General features: G+C 43.0%; 1 protein-coding gene across 7 annotated transcripts in view; it reads right to left on the bottom strand.

The window, feature by feature from the left end:
* Window positions 1–14,936, bottom strand: part of TNIP1 (TNFAIP3 interacting protein 1) — a 108,488-nt gene that overhangs the window by 13,861 nt on the left and 79,691 nt on the right. For all 7 annotated transcript variants that reach the window (XM_042452114.1, XM_042452113.1, XM_042452109.1 and 4 more), the window contains 7 exons: window positions 10,093–10,183; window positions 9,491–9,580; window positions 8,776–8,841; window positions 7,116–7,247; window positions 3,646–3,774; window positions 3,338–3,460; window positions 356–481 (listed from right to left, as the gene is read on the bottom strand). In XM_042452114.1, coding sequence (XP_042308048.1) covers window positions 356–481; window positions 3,338–3,460; window positions 3,646–3,774; window positions 7,116–7,247; window positions 8,776–8,841; window positions 9,491–9,580; window positions 10,093–10,183 — 757 coding nt within the window. The remainder of the gene's footprint in view (window positions 1–355; window positions 482–3,337; window positions 3,461–3,645; window positions 3,775–7,115; window positions 7,248–8,775; window positions 8,842–9,490; window positions 9,581–10,092; window positions 10,184–14,936) is intronic.

Here is a 14,936-nt window from a genome sequence, read left to right as displayed (position 1 = left end):
TAGGTTGGGGTTGAGCCCTAGGTTGGATCCTAGTGGGGGTCACCTAAGGTCACACAATAGATATATATCCCCCTCCCCCCCCATACCTAGCCGAATAGCCAAACACACCAAGGTGAAAGGGGACTTGTGGAATATGAGCTGGGTCTACTTTATAATCAACTTGAAAAAATGTGACACTTGAAAGGAGCAAGAAATGGTGTGTAACACACCATGAGAGAAAGAAACAATGGTGACTCAGAAAATTATGGGTCTGCTATCTGGAAGGTTTTCAGCAAAGAGCCTAAATTTCATTCTCCTTTAAGGGGGGTGTCTTAGCAGAATGCTTTGACATCTGCATACCTTTTGGGGTTCCTACCTGGTTGCTGGTAAGTATAAACTGCTTCTGAAGCTTCTCCAACTGCTTCTTGAGCTCTTCCTTCTCCTCATTCATCCTCTCCCTGTCACTCCGTTCTCGCTGGAAGTCCTCTTCAAATATCGTCACCTGGCAAAAAGAGAAGAGACACTGAAGTCCTAGGATCACACCAACAAGCTCTGAGGTATATCATGTTTTAATGTTAATATATAAGAAAAAGGCACATTTATATAAGTCTAACATCAAAATCCTCACCTGTTCTGAGGCAAGGGACTCTCTAAGTCAGTCTCTTCATAACACCACGGACGATCCCACGCTCTCCAATTATTCTGAGTTTACAATGACCATCTGGGTCTCCTCAAAAATTAGTTCAGCCATAGTTGTCAAGCCTCCTCTCAGAACTACAGTGGGCCCTTCCCTTATGCAGAGGATCCATTCCGGATCCCCTGCGTAAGGGAAAAATACATATGCTCAAGCCCCATTAAAAACAATGGAGCTTGTGCATGTGGCGCAGCATGGCACGCGTGCTATTGTTTCCTCCCGGCCGAGGCTTCAGTGTAAGCTGAAAGCTGCATATGGCATGGGCACACTGTATTTGACCAGAATAAAAAATTCTGACATGAAAAAAGGCAATCAATGGCCTGTAATTAATTTTATTGATTTCTAATATAACTAGGTAAAGGTAAATTTATCTATCAGTATAAGTCCTCTTAATGGTGGCTTCCAACAAATCAAAATATAGTATTCAACATTCAAACGTTTAAAACAACATGCATGGGTTCATCCAAACCTAGGCAAGAGTGCAGAACCATTCTGAGCCTGAGGGTCACAAGTGATGCTGGCAGTATGTACAGCATACGATGAAAGCCATGCCGGAATAGCCCATTGCGTGCCCTGGAAGAAGTAATGGGGTACGTGCCCATGGCGCACATGTGCCACTGCACCGCCGCATGTGCAAGCCCCATTACTTCCAATAGGGCTCCAGCACACATGGAATTCCCCTTACACGAAGGGACCCAGAACAGATCCCCACGTAAGGGGAGGGCGCACTGTATATCACATACACACAGACAAATACACCATGCTCTTTCAGATCCCTTGGCCGGAGATGATACCTTGGATTCTCCAAGGGCTTGAACACTACCTTCCCTAGGACAGTCCTTCCCTATAGGGGAAGTTAGGCAGGGAGGATGGGTGAGAAGGGATGTGCTACAGGACTTTCATTGGAAATGGTTCAGAGAAGTGACAATGGTCACACACAAATGGCAGAAAAGCCCAGAGGTGTTCACTCTTGTCATAACCAGACCAAGGGGCCGTTCAGACTACCTTTTACCCTGTTAACCAAACTGGATTCAAAGTGGGATGTTCCCACTAGCTCTGGTTTATGCACACCCAGACTGGGATTTTGCACACCCGATCTGGGGCAAATCCCCCTCAGTGTACTGTAACAGGCCCTTGTTTCTTTTTGTAAAATCTGGTGCAAGCGAATGTGAACATGGGCCCCGATCATGATCGGGTCAAGTTCAGGGGGAGGGATAAAGGTCAGAGGGTGGGCAGTGGGCAGAACATGCTTCCCCTCTCACACCAGTGGCCTGGGGCCAGTGTGTGTGTGTGTGTGTGTGTGTATGACAAATTAATAGAATATGCAAACATTGCCACTAGATTTTTTTTAAAATAAGGAGGAAAGCACCCATGCCATTGACAAATGGCTGCAGCAGATACATGATACGTCACCATTGATAACAGCAAAAGTGAATATGCAAATCCTTTGATCGACAACAAGGAGGGTTGAAGTGTGAACATCAGCGGGGTAAATTGAAACGGAGAGGTTCAATTGGGGTAAAGGTAGTGGGAACATCATTCCGGACAGATTTGGTATGGAGATTACTGGATCTGCCCAGATCTACCCAGGGCAAAAGGGCTATGTGAAAGGGGCCCATGGTGTCAGAAGGAGGAGGAAGAGCCACAACAGCCTTTCTATTTTCTTTTGCCTCTTCCAGCAACAAATAAAACAAAGATGGTTACGGAGCCTTTTTCCACTAGAATTAATGTACTTGTTATTTGCCATCAAGCTGACTTCAACTTATGGCAACCCTATAAATCAAAGACTTCCAAAAGCCCAGCTCAGGACTTACCAGGGGCTCTGGCTTCCTTGATAGAATCAATCCACCTGTAGTGTGGTCTCCCTCTTTTCCTACTGTCTTTCACTTTACCAAGCATTCATTCTTTTCCAATGAATCATATCATTTCAGCATATCTTCAAAGTACAACAGCCTCAGTTTAGAGACAATGACAGCAGCAAAATTGATTTACTCTAAGCATGGCTAAATCTGGACTTATCTCCTATTATTATTATTTTTTTTACCTGAGATACAAAAATAAATCCAGTCAAAATGTCTCAAGACCATTTTAAAAAAAGACCAAGAAATAACCACTGGTAAAACCTTTCATACAGTCAGTAACACAATAAAACTGTCATTAATGAAGACAGGCTATAGAAGAGGAAACAATTATTCAAGGATACGAATGTTTGCACTACAAAATTTGAAAACCCAGCAGAGGGCATGCAGAATTTTAAATCCGAAGACCCAAACAGAAACATAATCACCACAGCTAGAAGTGTACTGTCTGGCTTTAGACAAGTTGTGGTTTCGCCATCAGTTGCCCGTCTATAAAATGGAAATAGACAGCACCTACTTCTAGAGTTGTTGTGAGAGAGAATACAGTAAAATCTGTATTCGCTTCACATTTTGCAACTGTAACGTGAAACATTTCACAATCCACAATGAACAGGGTGGATAGGAGAAACCCAGAACCAAATACTTGGCTGTTGTCTCTGAATTCAAAATCAAAATAGAGCACAGTTCATTACTGAGAATGAGTAAAATCAAAAGGAACACCGAACTAAAGGTTTTGTCTTTTTTGCATAGTTTATAAGTAGGCTCAAACTGAGAATGTTCCTAGTTTTATGGAAATGTTCCATACCTGTTGTTTCAGGAGCTCATTTTGGGTTATCACTTCTTGCTGTCGGATATTTATAGCAGGGTCAGTGGGACTGTTGAAAGCAGAAGGAGCAGAGGCCTGAATGTTCAGGGCCTCTTCTAAGGCCTGGAAAAGTCAAAGGAGTCTTGGATCAGATAAACAGCAACAACAACAAATAATGCACACATACATATATCTGCAGCAATCGACATTATATTGTCCAGGGAAGCCCAAAACCCATGAGGATATAATATAACATCACTACAGAGTAGCTGAGTCTGGATGGTACAAATTTTCCAGAGAATAACTACCTTATTGAGCCGAAGAATCTCCTTCTCTTGGTATTCTCTTTGTCTGATGACTGGAGTCAACTGATCCTGAAGCAACTTTACTCTCTGTTTTAGGTCCTTTACCTCTACATTAAGTCTCTCCTTTTCTGCCTAAGAGACACATAAAAGTCAAAACAGTGTTACAAATGCATATAGGGATCTGAGTACATCCACCTTACTGTGGCCCTTAGAGTGGTTACAAAAACCCTCTAATAAGCCTAGGGCCCTTCCTATCAATCCCATGTGACATGATTGTCCCTGAAGTTGGTTCCTACCCTTGCACTACTATTATTGGTTCTGGATGTATAGCATTCTTAGTCCAAAAACAGAGGTGGAAAAGTTACTTTTCTGAGAATTTCCAAAACACCCCCCAGCCACCCCCCCTCAAGACAGCATGCCCTCTCCTCCTCTCTCTCAAAACATCTAGATTTCCATTGTCAAAGATCCCATCCATTCACAAGGCAAGTTAAGTGTGCCATCTACACTCTGACCTTTCATAGGTTCTACCATATGGAGAGACTGACCCTCACCCAAGCAGGCAGGGCATTTCAGTTACCCTGAGTCACGCAATTCATTGAAAAATTCACTTGGAACTAGAGCTACAAGGTAGGCATTTTATGACATTGTGATCTGAAGCATTTTAAAAAGTCTTAAGTTTCTGCTATTTGTCAAAAATTTTAAAAACAGACAAAAAGGTCCCAAATGCTTTAATAAAAAGCTATGTTTTGACTTTTTCTGGAATGTGTAGGTGCCAATCTGAAGGCAGACATTCCACAACTGGGGTGTCACAGCATCTGCTCTCCCATATCCCTCCCCTGCCCCACAATGTACTTCTGTCACTGGTGGGACACAGAGGAGGGCCCTTCCAACAGACTTTATTTCTTGGGCAGGCATATTTAAGAGAGAGTTCTCCCTCAGGAATCGAGATACTAAGCTATTTAGGGTTTTAAATATTATCACACCCACACTTTGAATTCAGAGTGAAGTATACTGGCAGCCAGTTCAACATTTTAAAATGTGATATTATTTAGTTTCTGCGTATGGTATTTCAGGAGAGCCAGCATGGCATAGTGGTTTGCATGTTAGATTATGAATCTGGAGACAAGGAGTCGATTCCCAGCTCAGATACGAAACCCACTGGGTGACCTTGGGCAAATCACATGCTGTCAGCTTCAAGGGAAGGCAAAGGCAAAAGCCCCTCTGAACAAATCTAGCCCATAAAATCCTGTGATGGGTTCACCTTAGGGTAAGTCAGAAATGACTTGAAGGCACAAAACAAGAACAATGGTGTTTCAGTCATCAGTCTACTTACTACACTTTGCACTAGCTGCAGTTTCTTGAGTCAACCTCAAGGCCAGCTCCACACAGAATGCACTGTAATAGTCTAATTGAGAGACTAACACAGCATGTACTGTGGCTAAATCATCCCAAGCATTCCAGGCCAAGGAGACTATCTTATGACATACAGTAGATGGAAATCTGACTGAAATGGGCCCAGATAATCTGTTTCCACCTAGGACATCTGAAGCTACCCAACCATCACATGCTAAAGCATCTTGCCCAAACAGCACCAAGCATATGGGCATCATCAGGCTGCAATAACTGAAATCGATCCCAAGAAAATTAGCCAAAGGCACACTGGACAACTTCCTGTCATAACAGTTGTGTCCAGTTCTGAAACAACATGAATGACTTTCTGTTCAAAGTGCCCAACAAATGTATCATAGCAGGCAACTGAGGCTTTCAAATCCTGGCCTCTCTGAGCCTAATCCTAAGGGGCTCCTCACTAGCTGCAATGGTCCTGCTGGACTGCATACTGAAGACTGTCTTTGATAGCTTTCTTGTCAAATGTAGGAACAACAAAGGGTCCTTGCTACAGCCACAGTCATGTGCTCTGTGGCCTATGCTACCTACAGCCTAAGCCTTCATCTGGCCTGGCTCATTGTCTGTAATAAACTACAGTTGGCCCTTGGAACTCGTGGAGGATCTGTTCCGGACCCCCCCCCCTTGCGGGAGTTCCAAAACCATATTCAAGCCCCATAGGCTTGAACGGGGCACATGCATGTGGGGCACACATCCCATTGGTATTAAGGGCTATCGCCCTTCCGTGGATTTTCAAATCTGTGGATCTCAAGTCCACGGAGTTGGAGGGACAACTATAAAGTGGGGTTTCACAGCACTAGCTGGATGCTTACAGGAGCCCTGATGGCACAGTGGTTAAAAGCCTGTACTGTAATCACAAGGTTGTGAATTCAATCCCAGGGGCTCCAAGGCCCATTCAGCCTTCCGTAGATTGTGTGAGTATCCAGCTTGTTGTGGGCAATTAGCTTACACATTGTAAACTGCTTAGGGAATGTTAGTTCACTGATAAGCGGTATAGAAATGTACTTGCTATTGCTATTAGGGGCAATTCAACGATGGCCTTTTTTCATCCCACCTATTCTATAATGAGACCCAGGCCTTGATCGAATTGCTAGCCCTATCTGGCAGACAAACCCTCAAAGCATTCAGGAATCTCTGAGAATCCATATATCATATCTCCAGGGTTGAACCATCTTCATAAGTTCCCCATCCTTGCAGGGAAAGTCCACTATCAGCAAATCAAACTTTGCAAGTAAAAGAACTGAACACAACAGGGCTGTTGTGCACACCCCGAAACAAGATAATCTTTCATCGACCCAGTAACAAAAAACAAGGTATCTCTTGCCATATGTGTTGAGCCAACGATGTATTGAGACAGCCCCATGGTTGTCTTGATAGCCATGAAGTCCTAAGCAGGCTTCATTAGGACAGAATTTTTGTTTTAACTGTTTTTGTTTTTAATCTGCCTGGATGTGGGTTAAGTAAGAAACTTTAGTTGTCCAGCCTAGGAAGGCTTACTGAAAACTCTTCAAAAGTATACAAACCAAGATGACAACATTTAGAAATCAACTACAAGAGCAAAGAAGCAAGATGGAGTTAATATTTAACAGCATTTTGCTTTTCTGTATTATAAGTATCTCCACATCTCCACTAGGAGGAGTAGGACTGTCTCTGTTATAGCACCTTCCTTGTGTACAACTCTCCTTTGAAAGGCCCATTACTGGGCTATGTCTAAGTTCATCTTTAGAAAACAGAGGATAAGGGGTGATTCCACCTCCCCGACACTCTCAATAATATCCTGCTGTTGTTAATTTGTACTATTTCTCTCATACAACAATATTTCTAAAGATTTAAAATGTAATCGTTATTGATTATTACCTATCAATGTGAGACCGCCAAGCATGTTAAAAAAGCAAAAATGGAAGCCAGAATTAACTGCCTGTCAGAATAGTTTAGACTTAGACCTCATTTTTTTGCTTTAGACCAGTCTTGCTTCAGCTCCCACAATTACATGGCCAGCAATATGAAAAAAGAGAAGATGCTGATGTGTTCCGTGGCAGAATTTTAATCCTCTTATCAGAGAGACTCACCTCTTCCTCTTCAATCTTGGATTTTGCCAGGAGAAGTTTACGGTCAAAATCCCTCTGCTTCTGCTCTCGCTCAGCCTCCATTTCACACAGGGCCTTCTGGGAGTCTGCAAGCTTTTGCCGTAGATCTGTTATCTGCCAGGAGAATAAAATAATGCAAGAATTTGAAAACTGCTATGCTCTCTCTGTGTACAAAATGCTCCCTCAAGTACAAAAAGAAATGAATGATGAAGCACCACCTAAAGAGGATCCCGTCAGAACAGGTACACGGAATTACTTGGTGAGGCTTCTCTGCCTATAAAAGTCAGGGTATGAAGCAAAGGCAGAGTGGTAAGAAAGTTTTCAAGCCCTACCTAAATGCTACGGTAGAATGCGCAAGGTGTATGTCTACTGCAAGAGTTGGCAAGCTACAGTGGTCTGGGATGTAATTTCTAGTCCTTAGGATTTCCATAACAATCCCAGCCATTCCAACCCTCCTCCTCCCACCAATTTGGAAGTTGCCAGAAGGCCATTTTCAGTTTTGTAGATCTCCCCTTTGGGCATTCTAGGGTCAAAATAAGGTGCAGGGGAGCTCTTTCCTGTTGAAAAGCAAAATCACAGCTTCTTCTACAGAAAAGAGTATTTTTGGTCTGGGACAGATGGTCCCAAAGCGGAGTGCCACCGCCAATTCTAGGGTTAGGGATCACGCACCAACCGCACGGTCCCTAACCCTAGCACGGCAGTGGCCTAATGGCGATGTCCTGTCTACAAGGGCAGCGCCATCTTGACCTAAGTGATGTACACCATATAGACGTTGCTGCGCGTTGCTTACGTCACAAGTATGCCATTGGCGCACTCGTGACGTGTGTCCAGTGACCCAAAAAGAACCCGTTTTTTCTGGGTTCTTTTTGGGGCGGAGGAACGCCAGGCACTTTGGCTGCTGTGGCGTCCCTCCGAAGGGAAACAGGCCACCACCAACACGCTCTTTTGGGGTGGTCTGTCCAAGCCCATATTAGGTTTTGACAGAGAGGTTTGAATGTGTGCCTGGGAGGGGCCCGAATATTGTATGTAGTTGACAGGCAGCAGGATTCCCACCATAGTCTACTGGAAAAGACTCAGTGCCAGCACAAGAAGTTCTTGCATATAACATTTCCTACCCTTAACAGCAGGAACTTAAGAGAGAGCGCTAAGATAGATCCTACAGTTGTTTACAGACAGGGTTGTATAGGTGGAAGTGGTCCTTCAAATAACCTTTAAGACTTTTGAAAGCTTGGGACTAGTTAAGCAAGTCATTCTGGATCATGCCCATGAAAACATAAAACACAGAGAACAGAATTCATTTTAAGAAGGTCTAAATAAATATGGTGATATCTCTTGTGCAAAGATATTAAAATACTGTTTTCCTATCTATCCTAAGATATGCAGATTTTATTGAATTAAATATTAAAGAGATGTTTACCATCACCACTAACATCTTTTTTTCCATAATGAAAATGTTTTTGTGTGATGTAATATATATAGACTCAGGTAGGAAAAGAAAAAAAACAGGGCTATAGAAGATAGTGGATTTTTCCTTTAACAACAGGCCCACTGGCATGCTTTCTTTCCCACAATAATGATGAGACAACATTTTCCTTAACGTTTCTATAAAATTATCTTTCTCATAATACTTGGAATTCATTACCTTCTGCTCATACTGTTGCTTCATTGATCTGAAATGATGATCCCATTGCTTATTCACCTCCAGCAGCTAGAAAGAATTTACAGAGTTACCCTGAGATGCATAGCCTTAATTCTCCACTGATGCAGTCCCTTGAGGCAAAATCATATCAATGCTGTCAGATATTTGGGGTTTCAAATTCCATAACTGCTTACCACTGGCCATGGTGGGTGGGATTTGGGGGCAATTAAGCCCAAAACATCTAGGGGACTAAAGCTTTGCCACCTCTGACTATCAGCTCTGTGTCTTTTATAACCCTATTTGAGCTTTGAACACATTGATAACTGGACAGCAGTGACTTGGTCCACTCTTGAGCAAGGACAGAAAATGTAGCTCAGTGGTAGAGCAAACCAGATGATCCACGTTTCAGTCCCTGGCATTTCCAGTTAAAAAGCTCAAGCAACAGATGACTAGAAAGGCTTGAGACTCTGTAATACCATTGCTGGTTGATAACTGTGAGCCAAATGGAGAAGTCTGATCCAATAAAGCAAAGGAATCTGTACCTACTAGATGTTTATGGACTCTTGTAATGCCTGGCCATTGGCTACACTGGCGGAAGCTGATGAGAGGTGAAATATAAAACATCTGGAGTAACGGAGGATCCTCTCCTCTATGGTAAAGGTAGTAGCCTCTCTCCCTAACACAGGCCATCATATAACAGGCAAGATGTTTAGCTTACCTCATTGCGCTGATGCTCCAGTATCTTCACTTTCTTTTCACTCGTCCCCAACATACTTTTCCCTGTCACTTTCTCCTCTGCTGCTCCCTTCTGAAAAGCAGACACAGAAAATGGTCCTTAAACATGCTTCCAGCAGCCAGTTTCCTACTCACTCAATGCACTCATGCCACTCCTGGCCAAACCTAGCATCTAAAGCCCTTCCCCAGCCTTCCCCAATATGATGTTTTCCAGCTAGATTTGACTACAATTCCCATTATTTCAGGTGCATGCTAGAAGGAATGGTATATGCAAACCAGACCATCAGGGGCATGCTGGGTTGCAGAAGACTGCACTTCATGACATATTATACATAGCTGGGGAGAATGAAAAATCCCAATGGTCAATTAATAAAAATAATAGGGCCACAGATGATTGTCCCGCCCACTGTGAGGTGTTCTGAAACTTTTCAGGGACTGATGCATGGAGTAAACAAGTAGAAATGACCAGCGCATTACTGCACTCTGCTCTGAAACATTCATTCTGTAGAATTTGTAACAGGAAAGCAGATCAAGATCTTGACTCAAGACAGATGGGCCATCCAATCTATCACAAAAGCTTCCTACCTGTTGCTGTCCTGCACATTCAACACCTTCTGCTTTCATTCCTTCTTTGCTGCCCATCATCACCATCTTCCTGAGTTCCAGATTCTCACACCTACAATGGGAAACGATAATAGATCAAACTGAGCATTATGCCTTCTAACTTGCAGCATGACGTGGAAGGACAGCATTAGGGACACAACAGCCAGAATACAACCAACTTCAAAGTATCTGAATCCCCTGTGAATCGAAATAGAAATATCTATGGACAATATGGCTAATCAGTAGCTACTAACCATGATGGCTATATTTCACCGCCCAGATCACAGGGAGCATGCCTTTGAACCTTAGCTGCTGGTGAAATGGTGCAAGGCAGCAGGTATGGCTTGTGAGCTTCTCAAGATGCATTAGGTTGGCCACTCTAAGAAAATGATGGTGAAGCTCTTTGTTCATACCCAGCAAGGCTCTTTGTTTGTTCCAATGAAAAAATAATAAATTCTTCTTCTTCTTTTTGCTCCCCACTACAAAGCCTCCTCCCAAAGACAGCATCACACTTCTTCATTATTCTGTTTTATAGAATCCCAGGGTTGGATTATTTAATCCAACCTCCTGTTAGTGTAGGAATCCACAGTTAAATCAACCCTGAGTGGTGAGTATCCAGCCTCTGCTTAAAAACTCCCAGTGAAGGAAAATCCACCATCTTCTGAGGTCATGGAAGGTAACCCTTCATGGTATACTCAAGATACCTGACATGAACTACATGAAACATTTACAGCAGTACTGTATAAAACCACACAAATAAGCATCATCATATGGGAGGTGCTTTTTGATGGAAAAATAAAAATGGGCCACCTTAGCAGTTACGGGACAGCCTTTTAGGAGGGGTAGCAGTGAAGAATAATTACTATGAAGCAGTTCAGTCTCTCAAGGATAGATATTTATGGAAGTCACTAAGTTCACTTCTCCACTAAAGATGAGGTTACAAAAGATAGTGATCAAGTCAGCCATACATGCAAGACATGTCAAAAAACTATTTGATTAAACAGACTTATAAAATAAATATAAAATATGACCACTGCCCCTTCTCTCAAATAAAGTTGAGAAAAAGAATTTGTCATGTGCCCTAATTTTTGCTTTTGGGACATTGTCTATATATGTATAGAATCATAGAATAATAGAATAAAAGAGTTGGAAGAGACCGCAAGGGCCATCCAGTCCAACCTCCTGCCATGCAGGAAATCCAAATCAAAGCACCCCTGACAGATGGCCATCCAGCCTCTGTTTAAAGACCTCCAAGAAGGGAGACTCCACTACACTCCGAGGGGGTGTGTTCCACTGTCAAACAGCCCTTACTGTCAGGAAATTCTTCCTAAGGTTGAGATGGAATCTCTTTTGCTGTAGCTTGCATCCACTGTTCCGGGTCCTAGTCTCTGGAGCAGCAGAAAACAAGCTTGCTCCCTCCTCAATATGACATCCCTTCAAATATTTAAACAGTGCTATCATATCACCTCTTAATCTTCTGTTCTCCAGGCTGAACATCCCCAGCTCCCTTAGTCATTCCTCATAGGGCATAGCTTCCAGACCCTTCACCATTTTAGTCGCTCTCCTTTGGACATGCTGCAGTTTCTCCACATCCTTTTTAAATTGTGGTGCCCAGAACTGGACATAATAGCCTGACCAGAGCAGAATATAGTGGCACTATTACTTCCCTTGATCTAGACACTATACTTTTTATTGATGTAGCCTAAAATTGCATTGGCCTTTTTAGCTGCCTCGTCACACTGTTGACTCATGTTCAGCTTGTGGTCTACCTGGACGCCCAGATCCCTTTCATGCGCAGTTTCATTCAGCCAGGTGTCACCCATCCTATATCTGTGCATTTCATTTTTCTGCCCTAAGTGCAGTACCTTACATCTCTCTGTATTGAATTTCATTTTGTTACCTTTGGCCCAGCTTTCTAGTCTCTCAGGTCATTTTGAATTTTGGTCCTGTCCTCTGGAGTATTAGCTACTCCTCCTAATTTGGTGTCATCTGCAAATTTGATAAGTATGCCCCCAATTTTGTCATCCAAGTCATTAATAAAGATGTTGAATAGCACTGGGCCCAGGACAGAGCCCTGTGGGACCCCACTGGTCATTTCTCTCCAGGATGAAGAGGAGCCATTGTTGAGCACCCTTTGGGTTCGGCCGGTCAACCAATTACAAATCCATGTAACTGTTACCTTGTCTAGCCCACATTTTACAAGCTTGTTTGCAAGAATGTCATGGGGAACTTTCTCAAAGGCCTTACTGAAATCAAGATATACTATATCCACAGCATTCCCTTCATCTACCAAGCAAGTAATTTTATCAAAGAAAGAGATTAGATTTGTCTGGCATGACTTATTTCTCTGAAACCCGTGTTGACTTTTGGTGATTATGGCATTGCTTTCTAGATGTTGACAGACTCTCTGTTTAATGATCTGCTCTAGAATCTTTCCTGGTATTGATGTCAGACTAACTGGACGATAATTGTTGGGATCCTCTTTTCCCCCCTTTTTAAGATGGGGACAATGTTTGCCTGCCTCCAGTCTGCTGGGACCTCTGTTCTCCAGGAGTTCTCAAAGATTATTGCCAATGATCAAATTCTTGAGACTATTGGCAAAAACGTTTCTGCCAAGTGGCGTGAGATGCAACCCATTCCTTCCCAGAAGTCCTTCCTCATGGAACTTCAGTCCATGATCCAAGAATCCAAACTGTTCTTAGCAGCACCACCTACAGAGCCAGTTGTTTACATCCGCTATTTTCTTCTCCTTTCCTGGATCATGCCCTTCAACTGGGAGAAGAGATGTGATGACAACCTGTGCATCCATCTCTTTCAACTTCCTACCCAAAGCCTCATAATCCCTTATGATATTCTGAAGGCTGTGCCTTGCAGTATCACTGGTTCCCACATGAACCAAAAGAAAGGGATAATAGTCAGTAGTCTTGACAAGTCTTGTCAACCTCTCTGTCACATCATGGATCTTTGCCCCAGGGAGACAGCACACCTCCCGAGACATCTTGTCAGACCTGCAAACCACTAGTTCAGTGCCTCTCAGCAAGGAGTCCCCCACAACCACCACATGCCTCCTCCGAGGCTTAGCAGTGACTGCTCCTTTTCGTGGTACTTCCGGGGTCCCCTGCTCTGTCCCCGAAGTCTGTCCGTGCTGCTGTTCCTCATCATCTCTGATAAGAAAGAGAGATTCAAATTGATTCTGTAGCTACAAACTCCCAGAACGTTCCCTGGGTTCCCTACTTCTGTGTGTGACTTTCCTTCAAACATCTACTTCTGTAGTACAGTGGTGCCTCGGGTTACGAAATTAATTCGTTCCGCCGCCGCTTTCGTAACCCGAAAAGCATTCGCAAGCCGAAATGCCATAGGCGCTAATGGGGAAAAGCCGCGATTTCGTGCGAAAAAGCCGAAAAAAGCACCAAAAAATTTTTCGTAACCCGAAAAAACATTCGTAACCCGGAACAATTATTTCCTATGGGATTTTTTTCGTATCCCGGAAATTTCGTAACCTGGGTATTTCGTATCCCGGGGTACCACTGTATGTGAAGTGACCTCCTCCTCCCCAGCAACTTCCTCTATGTGTTTCCAGTTCAGGACCATCTGGTCCATTCTGGTCAGGAAAACCTCTTGCTCCCTATGATGCTGAAGTGTAGCTACATGGGCCTCCAGCTGCTGTACTTTCGCTTCTAAGAGGGCCACCAACTTGCACTTAGTGCAGGTGAAGTTCCCCACATCTCTAGGCAAGAATACAAACATTCCAGAAGTGTTGCAGGTGACTGCAGCAGGGCCTTCAGTGTCCATACTGAAAAGTCTTAAGGAGGCACTGAACAAGATTGTGGGCTTCCCCTGTTAAACACCAGTGTAGAGAACCCCTGTGGACCTGGCCTTTGTCCCCAAACTCTGTTAAATAGCTCAGTCAACTGGGACTCTAGTTATGTACAGTGCTCCTGGATACTAGCTAGTTCCAGAGGCAAGTCTTTGACTCATTTCCTCCGAGCAAAAGTTCCCACAAGCCCCTTAAGGAAAAAAGGGAAAAGAAAATGTGGAAAATTAAAGGAGAACCCCTCCAACAATGTAGCAGGGAAGGGTCTTTTGCTGGTCATTCTGCTCAGATAAAAAAGCAAATGAGTAACCTCAACAGATGTGATGTGAAAAAGAGACAGTCACCAGGATAAGCTTTGGAGACATTCTTTTTAGAATCCTTACAGGCTCATTTTAAAATTGTAATCCCCTGAAGAAGACCATAAGAATATGTCTAGGCTGAAACGTGTTTGGCTATTTTTAAGAATACAATCATCTCTTTTTTTCAACATCCTGAGACTTTGTCTCTTTTCCACATCACATTCTCTGTTCAGATAACTGATGAACTGAATGCCTTTAAGCATTCTGCACTTAAAGAAAATGACATGTCTTAATTAACACTAGAGAGAGCCTCAAAACAGCTGGATTTTGTATTTCTAAAGGGAAATCTGTCTAAAATTGCCTTTGTTCTTTGAAATTTTCTGCACTACATATGGTTTTCGCTTAATTAGTCTGTAACTGCCTTCTCCATGAGAAGCTTATGGAATACTCTTTACTGTGTCCCAGAAAATTTTTCTTTGGTTTTAATTTTTTTGTTCTAAACAGTCAGTCTGATGAAATGTCCTGCAAAATTGAAAGGCTTCCAAACTGCATTGTGAACTTAGCTTGCTCCAAAGAAAGGTACATATTTATTTATTAACCTTTTGAACATTTGCTCCAAAATGGACCAATGCTCCTCATTACCTGTTTTGATCTAAAGACAGAGCTAGAACAGGTATGCTCATTTATGACCAAAATGTTGTGCATATTTTACA

The sequence above is a fragment of the Sceloporus undulatus genome, chromosome 2 (genome assembly GCF_019175285.1).
Source record: "Sceloporus undulatus isolate JIND9_A2432 ecotype Alabama chromosome 2, SceUnd_v1.1, whole genome shotgun sequence".
Taxonomy (NCBI): Eukaryota; Metazoa; Chordata; class Lepidosauria; order Squamata; family Phrynosomatidae; genus Sceloporus; species Sceloporus undulatus.
The sequence above is the reverse complement of the archived record's forward strand: the minus strand, read 5'-3'. Positions and strand labels throughout refer to the sequence as shown.